General features: G+C 40.4%; 2 protein-coding genes across 3 annotated transcripts; both read left to right on the top strand.

Moving 5' to 3' along the window:
* Positions 1 to 1064: 1064 nt before the first annotated feature.
* LOC111340373 (uncharacterized) lies at positions 1065 to 2852 on the top strand. The gene has a single exon (XM_022947215.2). The coding sequence runs from the start codon at positions 1443 to 1445 to the stop codon at positions 2187 to 2189; it is 747 nt and encodes a 248-aa protein (XP_022802950.2). The 5' UTR covers positions 1065 to 1442; the 3' UTR covers positions 2190 to 2852.
* Positions 2853 to 6892: 4040 nt separating this feature from the next.
* On the top strand, positions 6893 to 13781 carry LOC111340375 (uncharacterized). 2 transcript variants are annotated; one of them, XM_022947216.2, is made up of 7 exons: positions 6893 to 7015; positions 7797 to 7866; positions 8060 to 8176; positions 9270 to 10544; positions 10984 to 11090; positions 12214 to 12263; positions 12847 to 13781. In XM_022947216.2, exons 2-7 carry the CDS (start codon positions 7800 to 7802, stop codon positions 13001 to 13003), a joined length of 1773 nt encoding a protein of 590 aa, XP_022802951.2. In that variant the 5' UTR covers positions 6893 to 7015; positions 7797 to 7799; the 3' UTR covers positions 13004 to 13781. The 2 variants fall into 2 exon arrangements, with proteins under 2 accessions (XP_022802951.2, XP_022802952.2); XM_022947217.2 differs by lacking the exon at positions 8060 to 8176.
* The last annotated feature ends 1968 nt before the right edge of the window (positions 13782 to 15749 follow it).

Raw genomic sequence — 15749 nt, 5'->3', positions numbered from 1 at the left:
CGATCTAGATTACTAAGTGACTTTTTGTTATATAAAATGTCCATAAAAAAAGCTTGCTTTTAATTAAGTGATATTCTTGGCTAACGACCTAATTTAATGAATCTGATTGATTCTTGGGTCACGGTGTGCATCGATCAGTTTCCTTCGATTTCGAGATCTCTCTCCTACTTTTTTTCTCCAGAACCATGGGCTCGCTCCGCTTCCCAAACAACGGCTTTTATGGAGACTGTTACTCTGAAGGCAAAACTGAGAGGGTTCGTGCATTGGGTAATTTGGATTATAGATATGCCGCAACCGACTAAACGGCTTTGCGGTTTTCATAGTCTCAACAAAACAAAGCTGATCTAATAACACGCAACTAAGCGCTGGTTTTAATGGCCAAATAATGTTTATTAACAAAACACAAAAACAAAGTCTGCTCTCAGGCGTGAACGCTGAACGTTGCTTTGATAAAAGAGGACGGTAAAATTGGAAATATGCTGAACTAAAATTACGAGTCGATAGGTGAATATTTCCGCGCCTTCTAAAACAACACGCTGTGTTGTCAAATACTCAAGAAAATCCTATAATGTACTTGATACTCCTTGCTGTGAAAGCAATTCTGTATCAAAAATCCCATATTCCCACGCCCAAGTTAGGCCGGGAGACAATTAGATAAATTACAAAGTTACAGGAGGTAGCTTAATAGACAATTATTAACTCCTGGTGGCATCTAACAACTTAATTTATTTTCATCGTTTATTTGAAATGCATATTTCTCGAGGCTATTAACCAATTGTTTGCTCAATTCACTTATCATGTAAATAGGTCGAAATGACCAGCGTTTTGTGAAACAAAAGTTCTTAGTGAACCGAGATTTGAGCTAGTAATTGTTTGCATTCAGTCTGAAAAACCTTTATTGGCTTGATAAAAATCCATATACTAGTTAGATACATCTACCACATTTGTGTTTCCTTTTCGCCTAAAAAAAGTTAATTAGCAATATCACTGATTACGTGAATGCGAGAGAATTCACAGCTGGAAAAAGCCTGATTGAGCGTGGTAAATAAGCCTTTTCACGGCCCCCTGCGATAAGCACCCGGCTATGAAAGCAGATTTGTAATCACCCAAAATTAACAGTTCTTTCTTTTTCAATATTTGCAACATTTTGTTTACTTTACGCAACACAATGCGGCTGTGTCGAAGGATTAAAGGATTGGTAGATATCAGTTAACCAGCACTTTACTGCCGGAAGCGAATTGGGACGATTTTAAGCGTGATAAATTTGATAATTAAAAGCGTGTCTTTCACTGAAGATCACGTACTCCTTCCAGCCATCAGCGACACAAAACGCCTCGCGTTTTCTCGTGATTTCCCCGTGGTCTGTCAAGAGACCCTTGAGCTGTCAAAGACTGCTTTCAGTGGAAATTTTCGCAAAACATCTCAGGCTAGAAAGCTAAAGCATGGGGGAAACAAACGGATCTTGTTTTCCAAGAGAGAGGCAGAATTCAAACCCGTTTCATTTCACCTCAGGTCACGAAGCTACGCAACGTACGAACAATGCTACAAATATTTACAACACCTCGTCTTTCCCGGAGAAAGAACCGAGATTCTCACCCAAGCCAGGTAAAAGGACGAGAAAACTGTCATTATTCTCGTTTCATTTCAACTCTAAATCTAACTCGGAAGAAAAAGGGAGACTTAGGCGTTCGTCTCAACCAACGTTCAACCAAACCTCACCTCCGACTCTATCACCAGATCCAAGTGATCTGTGGTTGACTTCTCTCGCCAACAGTCGCCCCGGATCTCAGAACAGCTTGGATAGCTCGCCGTGTTCTTCACGAAAAGACTCGTCAGTTCTCGGACCCGTGGAGAGAGAGAATATTGCTATACAGGACATTATTCAAGAAACGCTAAAATTACAGTTTGACTGTGTTACAGAGTATAACCGGGATGAATGTGACCGCTTGGGAAAGAATGTTTGTCAGCTGGTTAAACGTCGCGTCGAGGCCATGAAAGAAGCGACTAAAACACGCTGCAAAATTGTTTCAGTTGTTTATGTTGGCGCTGTGAGAGACTTTGGGATAGAAGTAGCATGTCAGGCGCTTCTGGAAGCAGACAAAGATAATTTTACGGTAGCAAGTTACAGGAACGGCAAGGTGTTTGCAGTGGGTGGTATTTTTGTAATCCCGTTAGAGAAACAGGCGTAGAGTTATAATAATTTAATGGAAAGAAAACAGACTATACTAATACGAGAAGCTTAAATAACAAGCGAGAGAAAAACATTTGTTTTCAAGCAAGTACTGTTGTGTTTAGATAGCACTGCATTAGTGTTATATGAAGAGTGAAATGAAAGCTAATGACAACATTGTGTTTCTAGTTGTAGCTGGCGCCTGATCAGTTAGCTTCGGCATGCTTCATTAGCGCTATGATAAACACAGATAACCTGCGGTCACGAGCCTATTAACAGATGCTGGCAAATTACCATAGGTTCAAAGTTATGAGCAATTCGCAGATACATTTGCATCGCTAAAATAAAAACATTACGCGTGATCAACTTCGCTTTAGCAACTTATATAACTTGTAAGAATCAGCGTGCATCGGGGGGTCTAGGTTAGGCATTTATAGATTATGCTAGTAAAAGTGGCATATTATGCTAGTACCATTGCTTTTTTTTTTTTTTTTGGCCAAATTGTGCTAACATTATGCACTTTTTTCCAAATTATGCCACCGTTTTTTTAAATTATGCTCTTTGAAAAAATGCAAATAAGTCCAAAATATATTTTTTTTTAACTAGAAGCCGTTCGTCTACAGGAAAGAAACGCAACAAATCCACAATGAATTTCAAATAAACATGCGGTTCAGGAGTTAGACCCGGCCTCAGTGCTTCACAGTGAACTACAAATGCTACTAGTTTAACTAAAACTTTAAATATCGATTAAGGTCACCAAGTGCTCGGGACTAGAGACAAAAAATTATCAAATAATGGCATCAAAAATGATCTGATAATTATCAAAATGCGCAAATTATGCTAGCATTGCTACTTGGCAGAAATTATGCCAGTTTGCTCGAATTATGCCAAAAATTATGCTAGCATAATCTATAAATGCCTAGTCTAGGTCGGACAAAAAGACCCCAACTCACTCCACCCACCTATCCTCTGCGATCTAATTTTCTACGCAAACGTACATTTTCTTTTTTTAAGAGTATTTTGACGAGTGTTTTTTTCAGCTTTAAGTAACTTGCGATAAATGAAAGGTTCCCGGGGCACCACGATGTCTGCATTTGATCCGACTTAACCTTAAATACCTTAAATAAACAATAAAATATACAAGCTAAAAAAAGTAAGTGAAATCAAATTCCCCGAGTTTTAGCAATTTTTCTTTAGAAATTTGGTTTGATAGAGTATGATTTGGCGTGCGAGTTATTTAAGATTTTGTAAATAGCTCACATTTCACATGACCGCAATGAGCTCATGCTCTGATAACGTTAAATCTTTAAAATGGTTTTACCACAACGTAACCCTCTTCTCGACTAATTGAATGCCTTCACGAAAGAACTTTGAAAATGTGATCCACTCAGACGATAACAAGGTTGTTAGAGTACAAGGTCAATATTCCTTCACTTAAGAAATTATTTAGGACAGGTGGGGGGGGGGGGGACTACAGCCAACGGCTCGATATGTCGCCAAATTAATGCTGTTAAGAGTTACTTGTACCAAAACTGACCCTGTGTAGAACGTTTAAGGAAGAATACTGAAATAATTGACCTTTCTGAGCACAAAGGTACTCATTTGTAGGATCCTGTATGGATTAGGGCTGAGTAAGAATGAATCTGTGAGAGTTACTTGGGGAAGTTTCCCCTCCCCCCCCCCCACCCTTGAAATTTCGGTCTCTGTAATAAACGAGACAATCTTTAGAAGGAGTCACTGAATGTTTGCATTCAGCGCATTGCTGTCGCTGCTTGCAACATTTAGATGACAGCCTGTCACAACAGACCGGCTTCTTTAATAATTTTGTTCTCGTTTTCAGACAGCACAGGGACTTGAAAGGCATTTGCGTGGCTGTGAAAAATTCATGTTTCGAAAGGAGACTGAACTTCAAACATTGATTGAATTCGAATTTAACGTTTAAAAGCAAAAGTGCTCATCAGCTTTTGATTTTTGACTGATATGCTTTGACACGACCTCAAAAAGGACGTAGTTTGCTGAATTTAGATTCAGTGTCACAGAGGCTGTGGCTGCAAAAACGAAACCTATAGTTATTGCTCCTGTCTTTGAAGGGGCAATATTGAATACTGCATTCTTTTTCCTCTAACGACTAAGCCATTTCATCAAGACAATATCGGGGTCAAAGGAGCACAAGAGTAAAGAATCCAAAATATTTCTGATTTTTCAACACATGTCCATTACTTTCAAGTACAGAAATATTGAAATAATTCTGCTCCGGATATTGCCAATTGGCTTTATTTAATTTCACAAAGAGAAGTGTTCTGTCGTTAGTTGCGCGGACAAATTGAAGGGCTTCCGAGAGAAACCACTCGACTGGCGTCGATGATATCAAGTCTATATCTTTATCACCTTCATTAGCTGTTAATGTTTGCCTGCTGAACTTAATTAAGCCGTCCTAAGATGGGAAAGATGCATGAAAGGTTTGGTATTTACTCCGGAATATGTTAAACAGATATAAAGAACCGGAAGCAAAGCTGTTATGAAATAGTTTAGAGGGATTGGTTTGGAAATCCACTCAAAGTTTTATTTGAAATTAGACTTCAACTTTTTAGTATAGCGGCGAGTGTGCAACAATTATCCTGACCCTAGCCCCTGTGAGTTTCCGTCCAATTGGTTCCCGGCAGCTCTACTTTTTTGTAAAAAAAAGAAGTGGGCGAGCAGCAACTGTTCTAACCCTACCCCTTTAGATTTACGTTTGTCAAGTCCCATTCGGCTCTTGTTTCGCTCGAGCTCTGGGCGATCACCCACGAGAAATTTAGTCCTTGGCAGATAAAAACGAAAAAGAAACGCGAAAACAAAAAAAATGACGCCTGTTATGCGGGCTAGGAAATATTGAAATTTTTACTATTGTTCTATCACGCCGCTATCCCCGATTCCGTGAGAGATAGTGCATTAATTGAGTACCTTTACAGTGCGGTCATAAACAAAATAAGATTTAGAGAAAAAACCTATCTTGTTGATAAGATTTTGGGCGACTAGCAGATTTATTCTAAGCCAATAAGATAATGAGCTCTAAATCTCTATGTCGTGATAGTTGACTCGGCCTAGCTTATCAATGATCACGCGATAGAAATCTTGAGTCCATGATCCTTCACTCGCAAGATCTCTGGAGTTATTCACCTTACCTTCTGTCATACAATTCTCATGATGTTAGTTCTGCGAATTTGTTATTGGATCAAATAATAATCCCCTAAGTGATTTTCTTTTTACTTCTCGTCACTTACGTACTAGAAAATGTATTGATAGTAGAATTTTAACTTTGAATTGAGCCCCAACTTTCTGTTCTCGAACTAGTTCTCTCGGCTTGCGTCAGTATCTTGTTTTGACCGTGAGCTGCATTAGAATCCTGGAATCTCTAAATCTTTCAACACCTCTCGTAGCATCCAGGCTCTCTCGGTACACGCATGTAATTTCGCAAAATTTCCAATTTCATAATTCTGCGTATCGACGGACACAATTCTCGATGTAAGCGCCCCTTGAAAAAAGAGAAACACGCTTCTCGCGCAGATCGGATTATTTGTCGCCATAGATTTTGTCTGCTTTAGAAGAACGCAAAGATATTTTAAACTCATCCACTGGAGAGGAAGTTAAAAGGATAACGTCTAAGGTCCAAATACAGCTTGCTGTCGCCATGTCGGCAAATTTATTGTATTTCCCGCTGAATTGAAAATAATGTGGAGGTGAATGACCCATCGAGTCCATTGAGACTCAAAAAATACCTGAGGAAATACAATAGTATTTCTTTAATTATTTGACTGTTTCAGGTTTGACAATAAAGTAGCTTCCAGATGCGCTGAGCCGAAGACACTGTCGTTATCTAAGAGCTTTTCTGAGTCTTTCCTGCTCCCGTCGCTTGTGCAAACAACCGGGGTTGTGCAGTTCTATCGTTCAAATAATCTGCCGCAGCCTGCGTAAAATATTGTAAGTTACCTCGAAAGTATGTTACGCTATTAGTGAAATAATAGAGCGCTTCTCCTTGCACAATCTTGCAATTTTTTATGTGCACACACTACGAAGTAAGCAATTTGGTGGTATCTGTGCTCTACCTACGAGTATTCATTTACATGAAATTCTAGAATGCGAACAACAACCCTCTTTCCTTCTTAGCTCCGCCGCAAAAGTCAGGGAAAAACAAGAAAAAAAAAAACAGCGGAAAAATTTAGTTGGACCCGCGCGAGAACTGGAAACTCAACTCAGTGTCACCCCGCCTGACAGGAAGGAAAACGCGTGCACTGAAAGTATCTCCCGTTTTCCTATACAAAGCCTCAGAAAAGTTTTCTAAGGCTTTGTATGGGAAAACGGGAGGTACTTACAGTGCACGCGTTTCCCCTCCTGTCATATTCAAAGTTCGCTCGGCGTTAATTCTTACGCTCATTTCTCTTCATTCGCGCGAGGGACTCAGCCACGAGAGGGATCTGGACTCGCGCGAATGAACGGAAGTGTCTCTTACGAGCCTTAATCAGATGGTTTGAATTAAACTTAGAGACAAGTTTAATGTTACTACACTAAGTAGTTCGTCTCTATACCTGTCCAAAGAATTTTCCTTTACACTGACGGGATTAAAGTTTTTCCATTATTCTTGTCATTTCGTTCTGATGTGGCTTTTTGGTCCCTGCTCAGAGGAAATTAATCTTTCATCATTTCAAGGCGCTATTGACGAAAATAAAACAACTTAGACAAAAGAACTCTGACTGGTATAGCAGGTTCCTGTCTTTGTGGAAAATAAGACCACAAAAATCCGGTGCGACATTCAAAAGAACAACTTTTATTTTCCCAAAGATCAAGCGAAGGGATACTTAGAGGAAGGTTTGTGAATAAGCTGTATTTCTGCCGAACTGTTTCTCATAGTTTTTATTTTGGCGTAATACGAATTCTACTTCGATATACTTAAGTCAGTGACGAAACGTTAGTGTGACGGTAACTGAAAATAGGCAGCATTCAAAACCCAATCCCGTTTACACACTGTTTTTACTGGGCATCTGACAAAAAATGATTTTTTTTTTTGAAATCTTGAGTCTTGAGCATTTGCTGTTCGATTTCCCTCTAGGAACATGATAATTCTTCGACTCGCACCCAAAGCAACTATGTTTATCAGTTTCCGTTCAGTACCAGTCTTGGAAAACTGATACCATGTTTTCATCTAAGTCTTAGAACCCAAAAACGTGTCTTGTAAAAACATTTTTGATATGAAAAGGCATTTTTTTCGCAAGCCTTGAACCCTGCGCCAAGGTTTAACTTAAGAAGCAGAATTGGAAATTCATATGACTTTATGATCTCCAAGTTGATTTTCTTTTCAAAGGCATAACTATCGCATGGAATACAATAAATAACCTGCATATGGCTTATTCTCCAGTTGATACTAAAGTTAACAACCAATTATCGACCAGAATAACGTGTTTTCACTGCTTTCACAAAAATAATGAAGGTAGTCGGATCTCTTATTTCATTTTATCGATCGACGGCCATCTGCTCTAATTATCAAGGTGCGATCTGATAGGATCAAAAGCATTTCTCTTCCCCGTTTCTTGAAAAAGATATAGAAGTATTTCTGTTGTCGATAAATCTTCACTGATGTTTGATCTTGTAGAACATGAGGGTCCTCGTTGTGTGTGCAGTTGTGATGAGCTTCTATTTCACAGATGCGATGCCTTTCAACGGTAAGTGGAGGAGGCCTGAGCTCGAGTTTCATTCAGTCATTCCTCCCTCCCCCCACCTTAGCTAGCTATGAGAACGTAACATCTTACCCTTAACCATACACTTCTCTAACTTCAAGCTGTAATCCTGTCCCGACATTGCTGTAACACTGGTCCAACACTGTTCTAACGCTGTTCCAACATTAATTCTAACTAGACTGCCGCGATCATTACGAGCTTTGTGGAAAATGGGCGAAACATCAGTATTGTGAAATGACTGACTACAAGGACTACATGACTCTAGTGTGTCCGTACTCTTGCGGTCAATGTGATGGTAACTACTTTTAATTTTTTTTTACCGACTAATTATAGCAACTAACTAAGCAAACGAGTTCTTTTTTAGAGGAATTTTCAGCTGGGTGTCGACAGCAATATGGAATTGCCTGGATTTAGCTTCACTTCGCTCTCTGATTGGTTCAGAAGACTCGCCCAAGGTTCTGAACCAATCAGGAGTAGTCACGACTTGGTCACGTACATTTTCCCGCGCTTGAAGTTGGCTACATGTTTTTACTTTGAGTTCCTATTGGCTCCTCGTGATATTCTTCTTTGCTCTGATTGGCCTTTGTGATTCAAACTCGTTCCCAGAGCCTTTTCCCTTGCTTGGAGGTGAAAAGGCCCTGGGGACAAGGTTGGTTGAGATTACTTTGGTCACATAGGTAAATTGGTTGCAAGTGCAAACATCACAAGAGTCAATAAAGTGCTTTTCGACTGAAAATCGTCAAGGCAATATCAAAGTGAACACAACAGTCAGTCAGCTGACTAAGTGGAAACAAGCAACCAGGGAGAACTCGGAGTAAAAAAAATATATTCAATTGTCTTCAGCACTGGAAGACGAGTGATCAAGTCACAAATTACAGTATGTTTTTTATCTGATTGGGGGGAATGTGGTGCAAGATGTCTAGATAAACAAAACCGCTGAAATCCTAGCTTACCGTTTCCACCGGCTCAATTGAAAAGTCCACGCAGCTTTTCCCTCATCTTTCCCACCCCAAACAAGATGGAGCTATACCAGGAACTCTCTCATTCCACACCTGAGACCAGTGTTAAATTCTCAAAGCAAGTACAAAACACACATTTTAGTTTATTTCTTATTCGCGAAACTGCACCTTAGGGGGCTACTCAGTCCCAATCCCTCCATAAGAAAAGGCACTCCACATTCAATCTCTGCCTTACATCTGTTTTTCCCTATAACGACAAATACTCTTGGAAGTCAGCAATTTGCATCGATTTACACTAATTGATCATTTCTGGGTTGATAACATGACTACAATAGATTTGGAAAAGAATAGCACAATTGAGAGCCTCTGTCTTTACAGTCAATAAGTTATGTAACGTTTTTTTCTTTTTTCTTTTTTTCGTTTTTTAAGACATTTTTGATGATTTGGGTGCATCAGGAAAGGGCGCTTCCGGTAGTGCTGGCAGGCAAAAAGTGATACCGGAAGTTGTTGCAGACTTTGAGGACTTTAAACGATTAGGTGGCAGCACTGCAAAATCCAATAAAGAATCAGAAAACATTGATGATAGCTCCTTTCAAAGCCTGTCAGGGTCTGGAGAAAGTAAGATAGAGCCTCTTTTTCGAGAGTCAAACAGCAGAGAAACAGAAAATCAATCTCATGGGGACACCGCACAGCAGAACGAGTCAGATGATCAACAGGAGTCTAATTCCGGTTCCGGTGCTGATTCTACTGGTGCTAATTTTTGGCCTGTTGTTAGAACTGAACCTGACGCAGACGCGAGAGGAAGCGACAGAGAGCCCCACTTGATCAGGAGATCTGAAGTACCTTCGCTTGACTTGTATAAAAGAGCTTCTAACGAAGATAGCAGCGCCACGAATAGCGAATTAACGTCAGGAGAGCAGTTGACTCAAAGGAGCGATGCTCCCACCGCTAGTGGATCCGGTGAGGATCTCACTTCCGGAGAAGACGACGCACCCTTCGATACTTCCTCTGCTGATTCAGAGTCTGATTCTGGTTGTTCTTCCGGTTATGGGTGTTACTCATCTGAGGGTGCGCAGGGAGGGGACGGTGGGGGAATCAATTCGCGTTCGGTGATCTCTCAAGCGGAAGAAAGAGCTGCTGCTTCTGGCAGCGCTTCCGGTGATTTCGCGCCTATCAAGAATGCTTGGGTGCAGTCTCATCTTGATGCAGCGGCCGGTCCTTATGATGACGAAGCATCTGGGTCCACTTTTGAAGGTTCCGGTTCTGAAAGCAATACCCGTCTTGAGATCGCCTTCCCTGAAAATGGTTCGGGGTTTGGTAAGGAAGGCGCACAGCCAGAGACAGATTTACACGAGATCGAGGACGCCATTTTTGAGAGTGGCATACCTCTGGACTTAACACGTGACACCAGTTCCGGTTCCGGTTCCGGTTCCGGTTCTGTTATACCCAGTCCTCCTCCAATTGAAAGTTTCCATGGCAGTGAGACTTCCGCTTCGGGGTCTGGTGCAGCTGAAAAGGCCGAGAGTATGCAGCTGTTTGTGGCGCCTCAACTCCACAAGAGAATCAGTCTTATGGAGAAGATGATGAAGCTTGGGAAACTTCAGGCCATCAAAATAACACATCACACTGTGGGAGCGTCCAGTCGGAATGAAGTACCACGTGTGGACTACGCGGACGATGATTCACAAATGCTATCGGATTTAGGTAAAACCTTTCCTTAATCCCTCTTTGAAGAAAGTAGAAGTGTTATTGGTGATCTAGAACAGTTACAACGACATCGCTGAGAAGAACTTCGATTGAAAAATTAACCTGTATTTTTCCAAATGAATTCGTAAATGGCTCGATGTGTAAACCTACTCGAACGGCGCCAGACTTTATCCTCGGCATATCATTTGAAGTCTAATTAGAAACTTGAAAAACTTGCCGTCCACGACCACGTTCTGAGACCGTACAAAATTTGGTGATCACACGGGGTTGTTTTAAAGAGGATGGCTGGGAAACTAGAAAGATTTCAGACCAGCCCGAAGTATTTTTCACAAGTATCTGACAATCTTTCATTGTATCCAAATGAATTGTTTTCAGTTGTTTATTTCTTCAACGTATTCTTGTCAGCTTCAATTCTGACAATCATTTGTCTTTGTAGGAAAAGGAAGGAAAGTGTCGTTTGTTTTGAATCAAGATTTCCATAGTGGGTATGCGAATGAAAATTCAGCGGCTTACAACATTCTCGCAAACAGCGTGAAACAAGAGGTAAGAAACAATTTGTTTTGATGTTAAAAGTTAGAAAAGAATCTAGAGGACAGACGCTTCTTTTTTGATGTACTATTTTTTTATAGAGTTCTTAATGGGTATATTAATATAGATATATCCTCCTATATCCAATTTTATTCACATTCGGAAAGATACTCGTTGAGGGGTAAGGACGAACTTAAATTAAAAAAGAACTACGCGAGGACTGATACTTTTAGGTTTTGCTATTTTAATAGGATTGTCCACATGTGGAATGGGCTGCCACTATCGGTCCGTCAGGCTCCAAGTGTTTCTTGTTTTAAAAGGGGTGTAAGGGACTATTTGACTGCAAGATTTGATTGATTTTAGTTTGGATTTGTTTTTTTGTTAAAGGTGGTCTGCCGTGCATGGGGATTTATCTCTTTTGCGGACCATCCTTATGGCACCTTTCTTTTTACTCTTTTGCATTATTATCTATTAATGTAAGTAAGTAAGTAAGTAAGTAAGTTATATGTGTCATTAAATTGTAATAAATAAAAAAAATAAAATCGTATAAGCCCTGGCACATCGTTCTTTACTTGGATGGATATACTCCAAAGTCAGGTTTCCGAGTAAGGACTGAAGCTGAAAAAATTATTTATTTCATTTATTTACCGAAAAATATGTCATTTAGTTCCAGTCCTTACTCGGAAACCTGATTTTGGAGTATCTATTTAAGTTGCGACACTGGTACATCGTCGAGACATGAGGACATCGTGATTTCAACTCTCGTTGCCAGGAGCCCATAGGTGCTCAAAATTAAACAGGAAGGCAGCCTACCGCCCCAGAGATGAAGTTGTGTCAATAGGCCGTTTCCGGGTTCCAATAACTCCCACATTCAAAAATAAACGTAGGTGCTGAACAATTCTTGTGCAAATGAATCCATTCTACTTGACTGAATAGAAGCAACTTTCATGCGAGAGGCTTCTTCTTTACCTTCGTTTGCATCAAAGAGAGGCATAACAGTTTATCGTTGCGCATGCCTGGCATTGAACTCCCATCTTTAGAGTCACAATACAACGGAATATGAGCGAATTATTTATAGGTTCACGTATTTACATATTTTCTTCTGTTATACTATAATATTTTTATTTTTTACATGCAGGTGGAAAACGCTCTAGGAAGTAAAGCAGCGGTCTCCGAAATTGCATTCTCGTAAGTGTTTGATTCAAGTAGCAATTTGAACTTAAGAATAATCTTAGATTGATTTTTTTTTTGTCTTGGGAATAACAATAGACCACTTTCATAAATGGCTGCTGGATCAATATTCTTTTGTCTAAATTCAAATTTGCCAAGGTGGCCTCGTTCTCCAGTGCAAAATTCAAAAGAATACATTATCTCAAGCGAGACCACTCAGGCAAATTTAAATTTAAACAAAAGACTATTAATCCGGCAGCCATTTATGAAAGTGGTCTATACATCTTTCTAATTTCTCATGGTTTATTATGATATCTGATATATCACGCTTTATGATTGGCCACTATCGTAACCAATCAGATGCAAAATCGAACCAATCTCGACTTTAATTGGTCACTCGCGTTCTGGTGCGCTTTAGGTACAGTTTGCTCAGAACACCCATTCGCGAAGCGCTTTTATGCTTAAGGCTATGACGATGAAGTTTTCCTAATCATTTTCCCATAATTACCATCTCTAAAACTACAAATTTGATGTTTACTGCAATAACGGGTCAGGCAAACCCCAATACTTTATGTCATAATATATTTTTTTTCCTCAACAGAGAGGTTCGTGAGCCAATAGCGCACTCACCTAGATTCTCCAAGGTAATGGTCTCTTTCAAACTTCTCGGTGATGTTTCCAAACTGGAGAAAAAGGTCAAACAAGGAATGATCAATGGTCTAGTTGTGGACAAGACGTTTTTCCATGATGCGCCTTGAACATCAAGCAAGGATTCGTGGAAACTTTTATAGTTTTTAAGGACAAAAGAAAACATGGACTACAAATGGCGTTTTAAAAATATTTCGACGATGACCAGCTAGTTCCCAGGCCCTTCTCCCCTCCCACCTCTTTCTCTAAGAAGTGAGGTGATCCAAAAACTTGGAGAAATAATGTTTTCATCTTGAAAAATTTTTATTCTCAATCTATCAAGCCCGTTTTGACCTATATGATTTAGTTTTCTTCATCTTAGGCAACCCTAATTTCTTCACCACCGCTTATTTTGTTGTTTATTGTGCGTATTTTTAACTTACCAAACTATCTCGACGATTCCATAAAAGAAAGTTGAAATAAAAATAATGACTCTAATTACTTTAAAGGAGAGAGGATCATTTTTGCTGTTGAAACTAGCATTTCCTCGACCTAACCTTAACACTCCTGGACTGACATATTCCAAATGATTCAATGCTATTGAACTGATCCAATCTTCTGGCTGACTTGGACGTTTTCGAAAAAAACCTGCCAATTTAAAGATCGATTTTTATATTTAGAAGTGGAACAAAGGATATTTAATTCCTTATGGGGTTATAAGGTAAACCAAAAGACTGGTATTTATATATTTACAAAAAACCTTAGGGGGGAAAAGGGTATGTAAGGCGTTTTAGGTAACTTTTTATAACTAGAAGTACTATCGTTAATTTATTAAATGTAAATCCAGAATTTTCTGAGGTTCGACATCAAAATGAGTTGAGGAAATAAAAGTTATTGTGCTATTCTCGGGCTGCGTGTATGTTATGATGTTCATGTGTCAGTCGGACACCATACATCAGTCCGAGTGTGGTGAGTGTAGATTACATAAAACTTTCAATAAAATTACCAGAAATAACATGTTCACAATTTTTTTTTTTTTTTTTTACTTGCTGAGATTATCGCGTCTTAGAACAGATCGGAGTTTACATACATACATACATACATACATACATACGTTACTTGACCACTCCCCATAGGGGCTTTTCAGGGCCAATTCCCACCCATCCCACCCCAGGGGAGGACATCCACTACACAGTAATCTCGTGCGTGGGAAATTAACGTCTCCTACCCCTAACCCTGCAGGAGACGGGGCCTACGGTTTATTTGTCCTTATCCGAGAAGACTAGAACATCTATCCATTTTTTTGATTATAGAAAGGTAGCAAATTCTCCTCACTTATTTTAAGACCATAAGTATCGGTCCGGCCGGGGCTCGAACCCTCGACCTCCCGCGCAACACAGTCCGGCGCTCTAACCAATTGAGCTAACCGGGAGGCGGTTAGTTTGCCTAGCCTTTAATTTTTAAGATCGTGCATTTTTATTTCTATACTAAAGCGATTGAAATAAAGAGCGTTTCATAAAAGGGCGGTTTATTGAGGGGCCATTTACAGAAGGGCGGTTTATAGAGATGGGCGGTAAAAGGGGTGATTTACAACCTCGTTCACGGGGCCTGGGAACGAGGTTGGGGTGATTTATAGAGGGGCGGTTCTTGCTTGAGCAGGGGCTCCGCTCAGTTTCTTTGGCCGTATCCCCACGGGTGATCCTAAATAATTCTCTTTTCTTCTTATGATGATGATCTCAACTGAACGAAGTTGTTTTAGTTTTGAATTGTTGAAAGCTGATTTCCGATCGAAGTTCCCTGTTGCAAGCATTAGTTAAGCCAGGAGCCCATCGGTGATGGGCTCCTGGTTGAGCTTATGGGAAAGAGTGAAAAAAAAGGCGAACTTTCCACTTCGCCCTTACTTATCGAGAAGCTTGAAGTAGCTTTTTGTCGAATTATCCAGTTTGTCGAGTAGTTGCAACCTGTGACAAATGCGAAGTACAGTTTTGTGGGCGATACACTTATCATCAGCTATCACGCGAGAACCATTTTTTTCATCCGGTGCCTTGACATGTTCTTCTTGGGTATGAGGCTTCACTCTTGTGCATCTTGAGGAGGAGCTCCGCTTCATTAATATATTGGCATCTGGGACCTCGGTACCCGAGATATTCTAAGGATCCGCGATCTACCTCGAGTCAAAACCCACGTCTCCAAAGATGAACCCAGAGGTCGAAAATCAAAACATTATTGGGCACATCAGTTACATCAGCTCCCTTTATTGAATTCTGCTTGTCTCGGTTTGAGTTTCGAAGAGTAAAGAAATTAGCAAGGTTGTTAAAAAGCTGAAGCCACCCTTGCCAAAGGGCATGTACTAAAATCTGGAACATTGGAACATCGAACACCGGAACATCAGAACACCGGAACACCGGAACATCAGAACACCGGAACATTAGAACATTGGAACACTGGAACACCGGAAAACCAGAACACCGGAACATCGGAACATTGGAACATTGGAACACCGGAACTCCAGGGAACACCACGGAACACCGGAACACCGGAACACCGGAACACCCCGGAACACCCCGGAACACCCCGGAACACCCCGCAACACCCCGGAACACCCCGGAACACCCCGGAACACCCCGGAACACCACGGAACACCCCGGAACACCACGGAACACCCCGGAACACCACGGAACACCCCCGGAACACCGAATTTGACGGTGTAAAAAAATAAAATGCAGATGTAATTTGTTTACCCACGTAACACGAAAGAGCTTAGAAGCAGGCGCTAAATATATAGTTTCTTAATGTTTCTTATCTTATTTCTTTGTGGTATAAATAAATGTTGTTGTTGTTCCGGTGTTTCGGGGTGTTCCGGTGTTCCTGGTCTTA

Source organism: Stylophora pistillata, chromosome 2 (assembly GCF_964205215.1).
Source record: "Stylophora pistillata chromosome 2, jaStyPist1.2, whole genome shotgun sequence".
Classification (NCBI taxonomy): domain Eukaryota; kingdom Metazoa; phylum Cnidaria; class Anthozoa; order Scleractinia; family Pocilloporidae; genus Stylophora; species Stylophora pistillata.
This window is presented reverse-complemented; position numbering and strand designations above follow the sequence as displayed.

Bases quoted from the DNA above. Each gene is read 5' to 3' on its own strand.
- LOC111340373 (XM_022947215.2), top strand. From the start codon at position 1,443: ATGGGGGAAACAAACGGATCTTGTTTTCCAAGAGAGAGGCAGAATTCA.
- LOC111340375 (XM_022947216.2), top strand. From the start codon at position 7,800: ATGAGGGTCCTCGTTGTGTGTGCAGTTGTGATGAGCTTCTATTTCACA. The intron at 10,545-10,983 runs GTAAAACCTTTC...TTGTCTTTGTAG, and splicing joins ACAAATGCTATCGGATTTAG to GAAAAGGAAGGAAAGTGTCG. The intron at 11,091-12,213 runs GTAAGAAACAAT...TTTTACATGCAG, and splicing joins CAAACAGCGTGAAACAAGAG to GTGGAAAACGCTCTAGGAAG.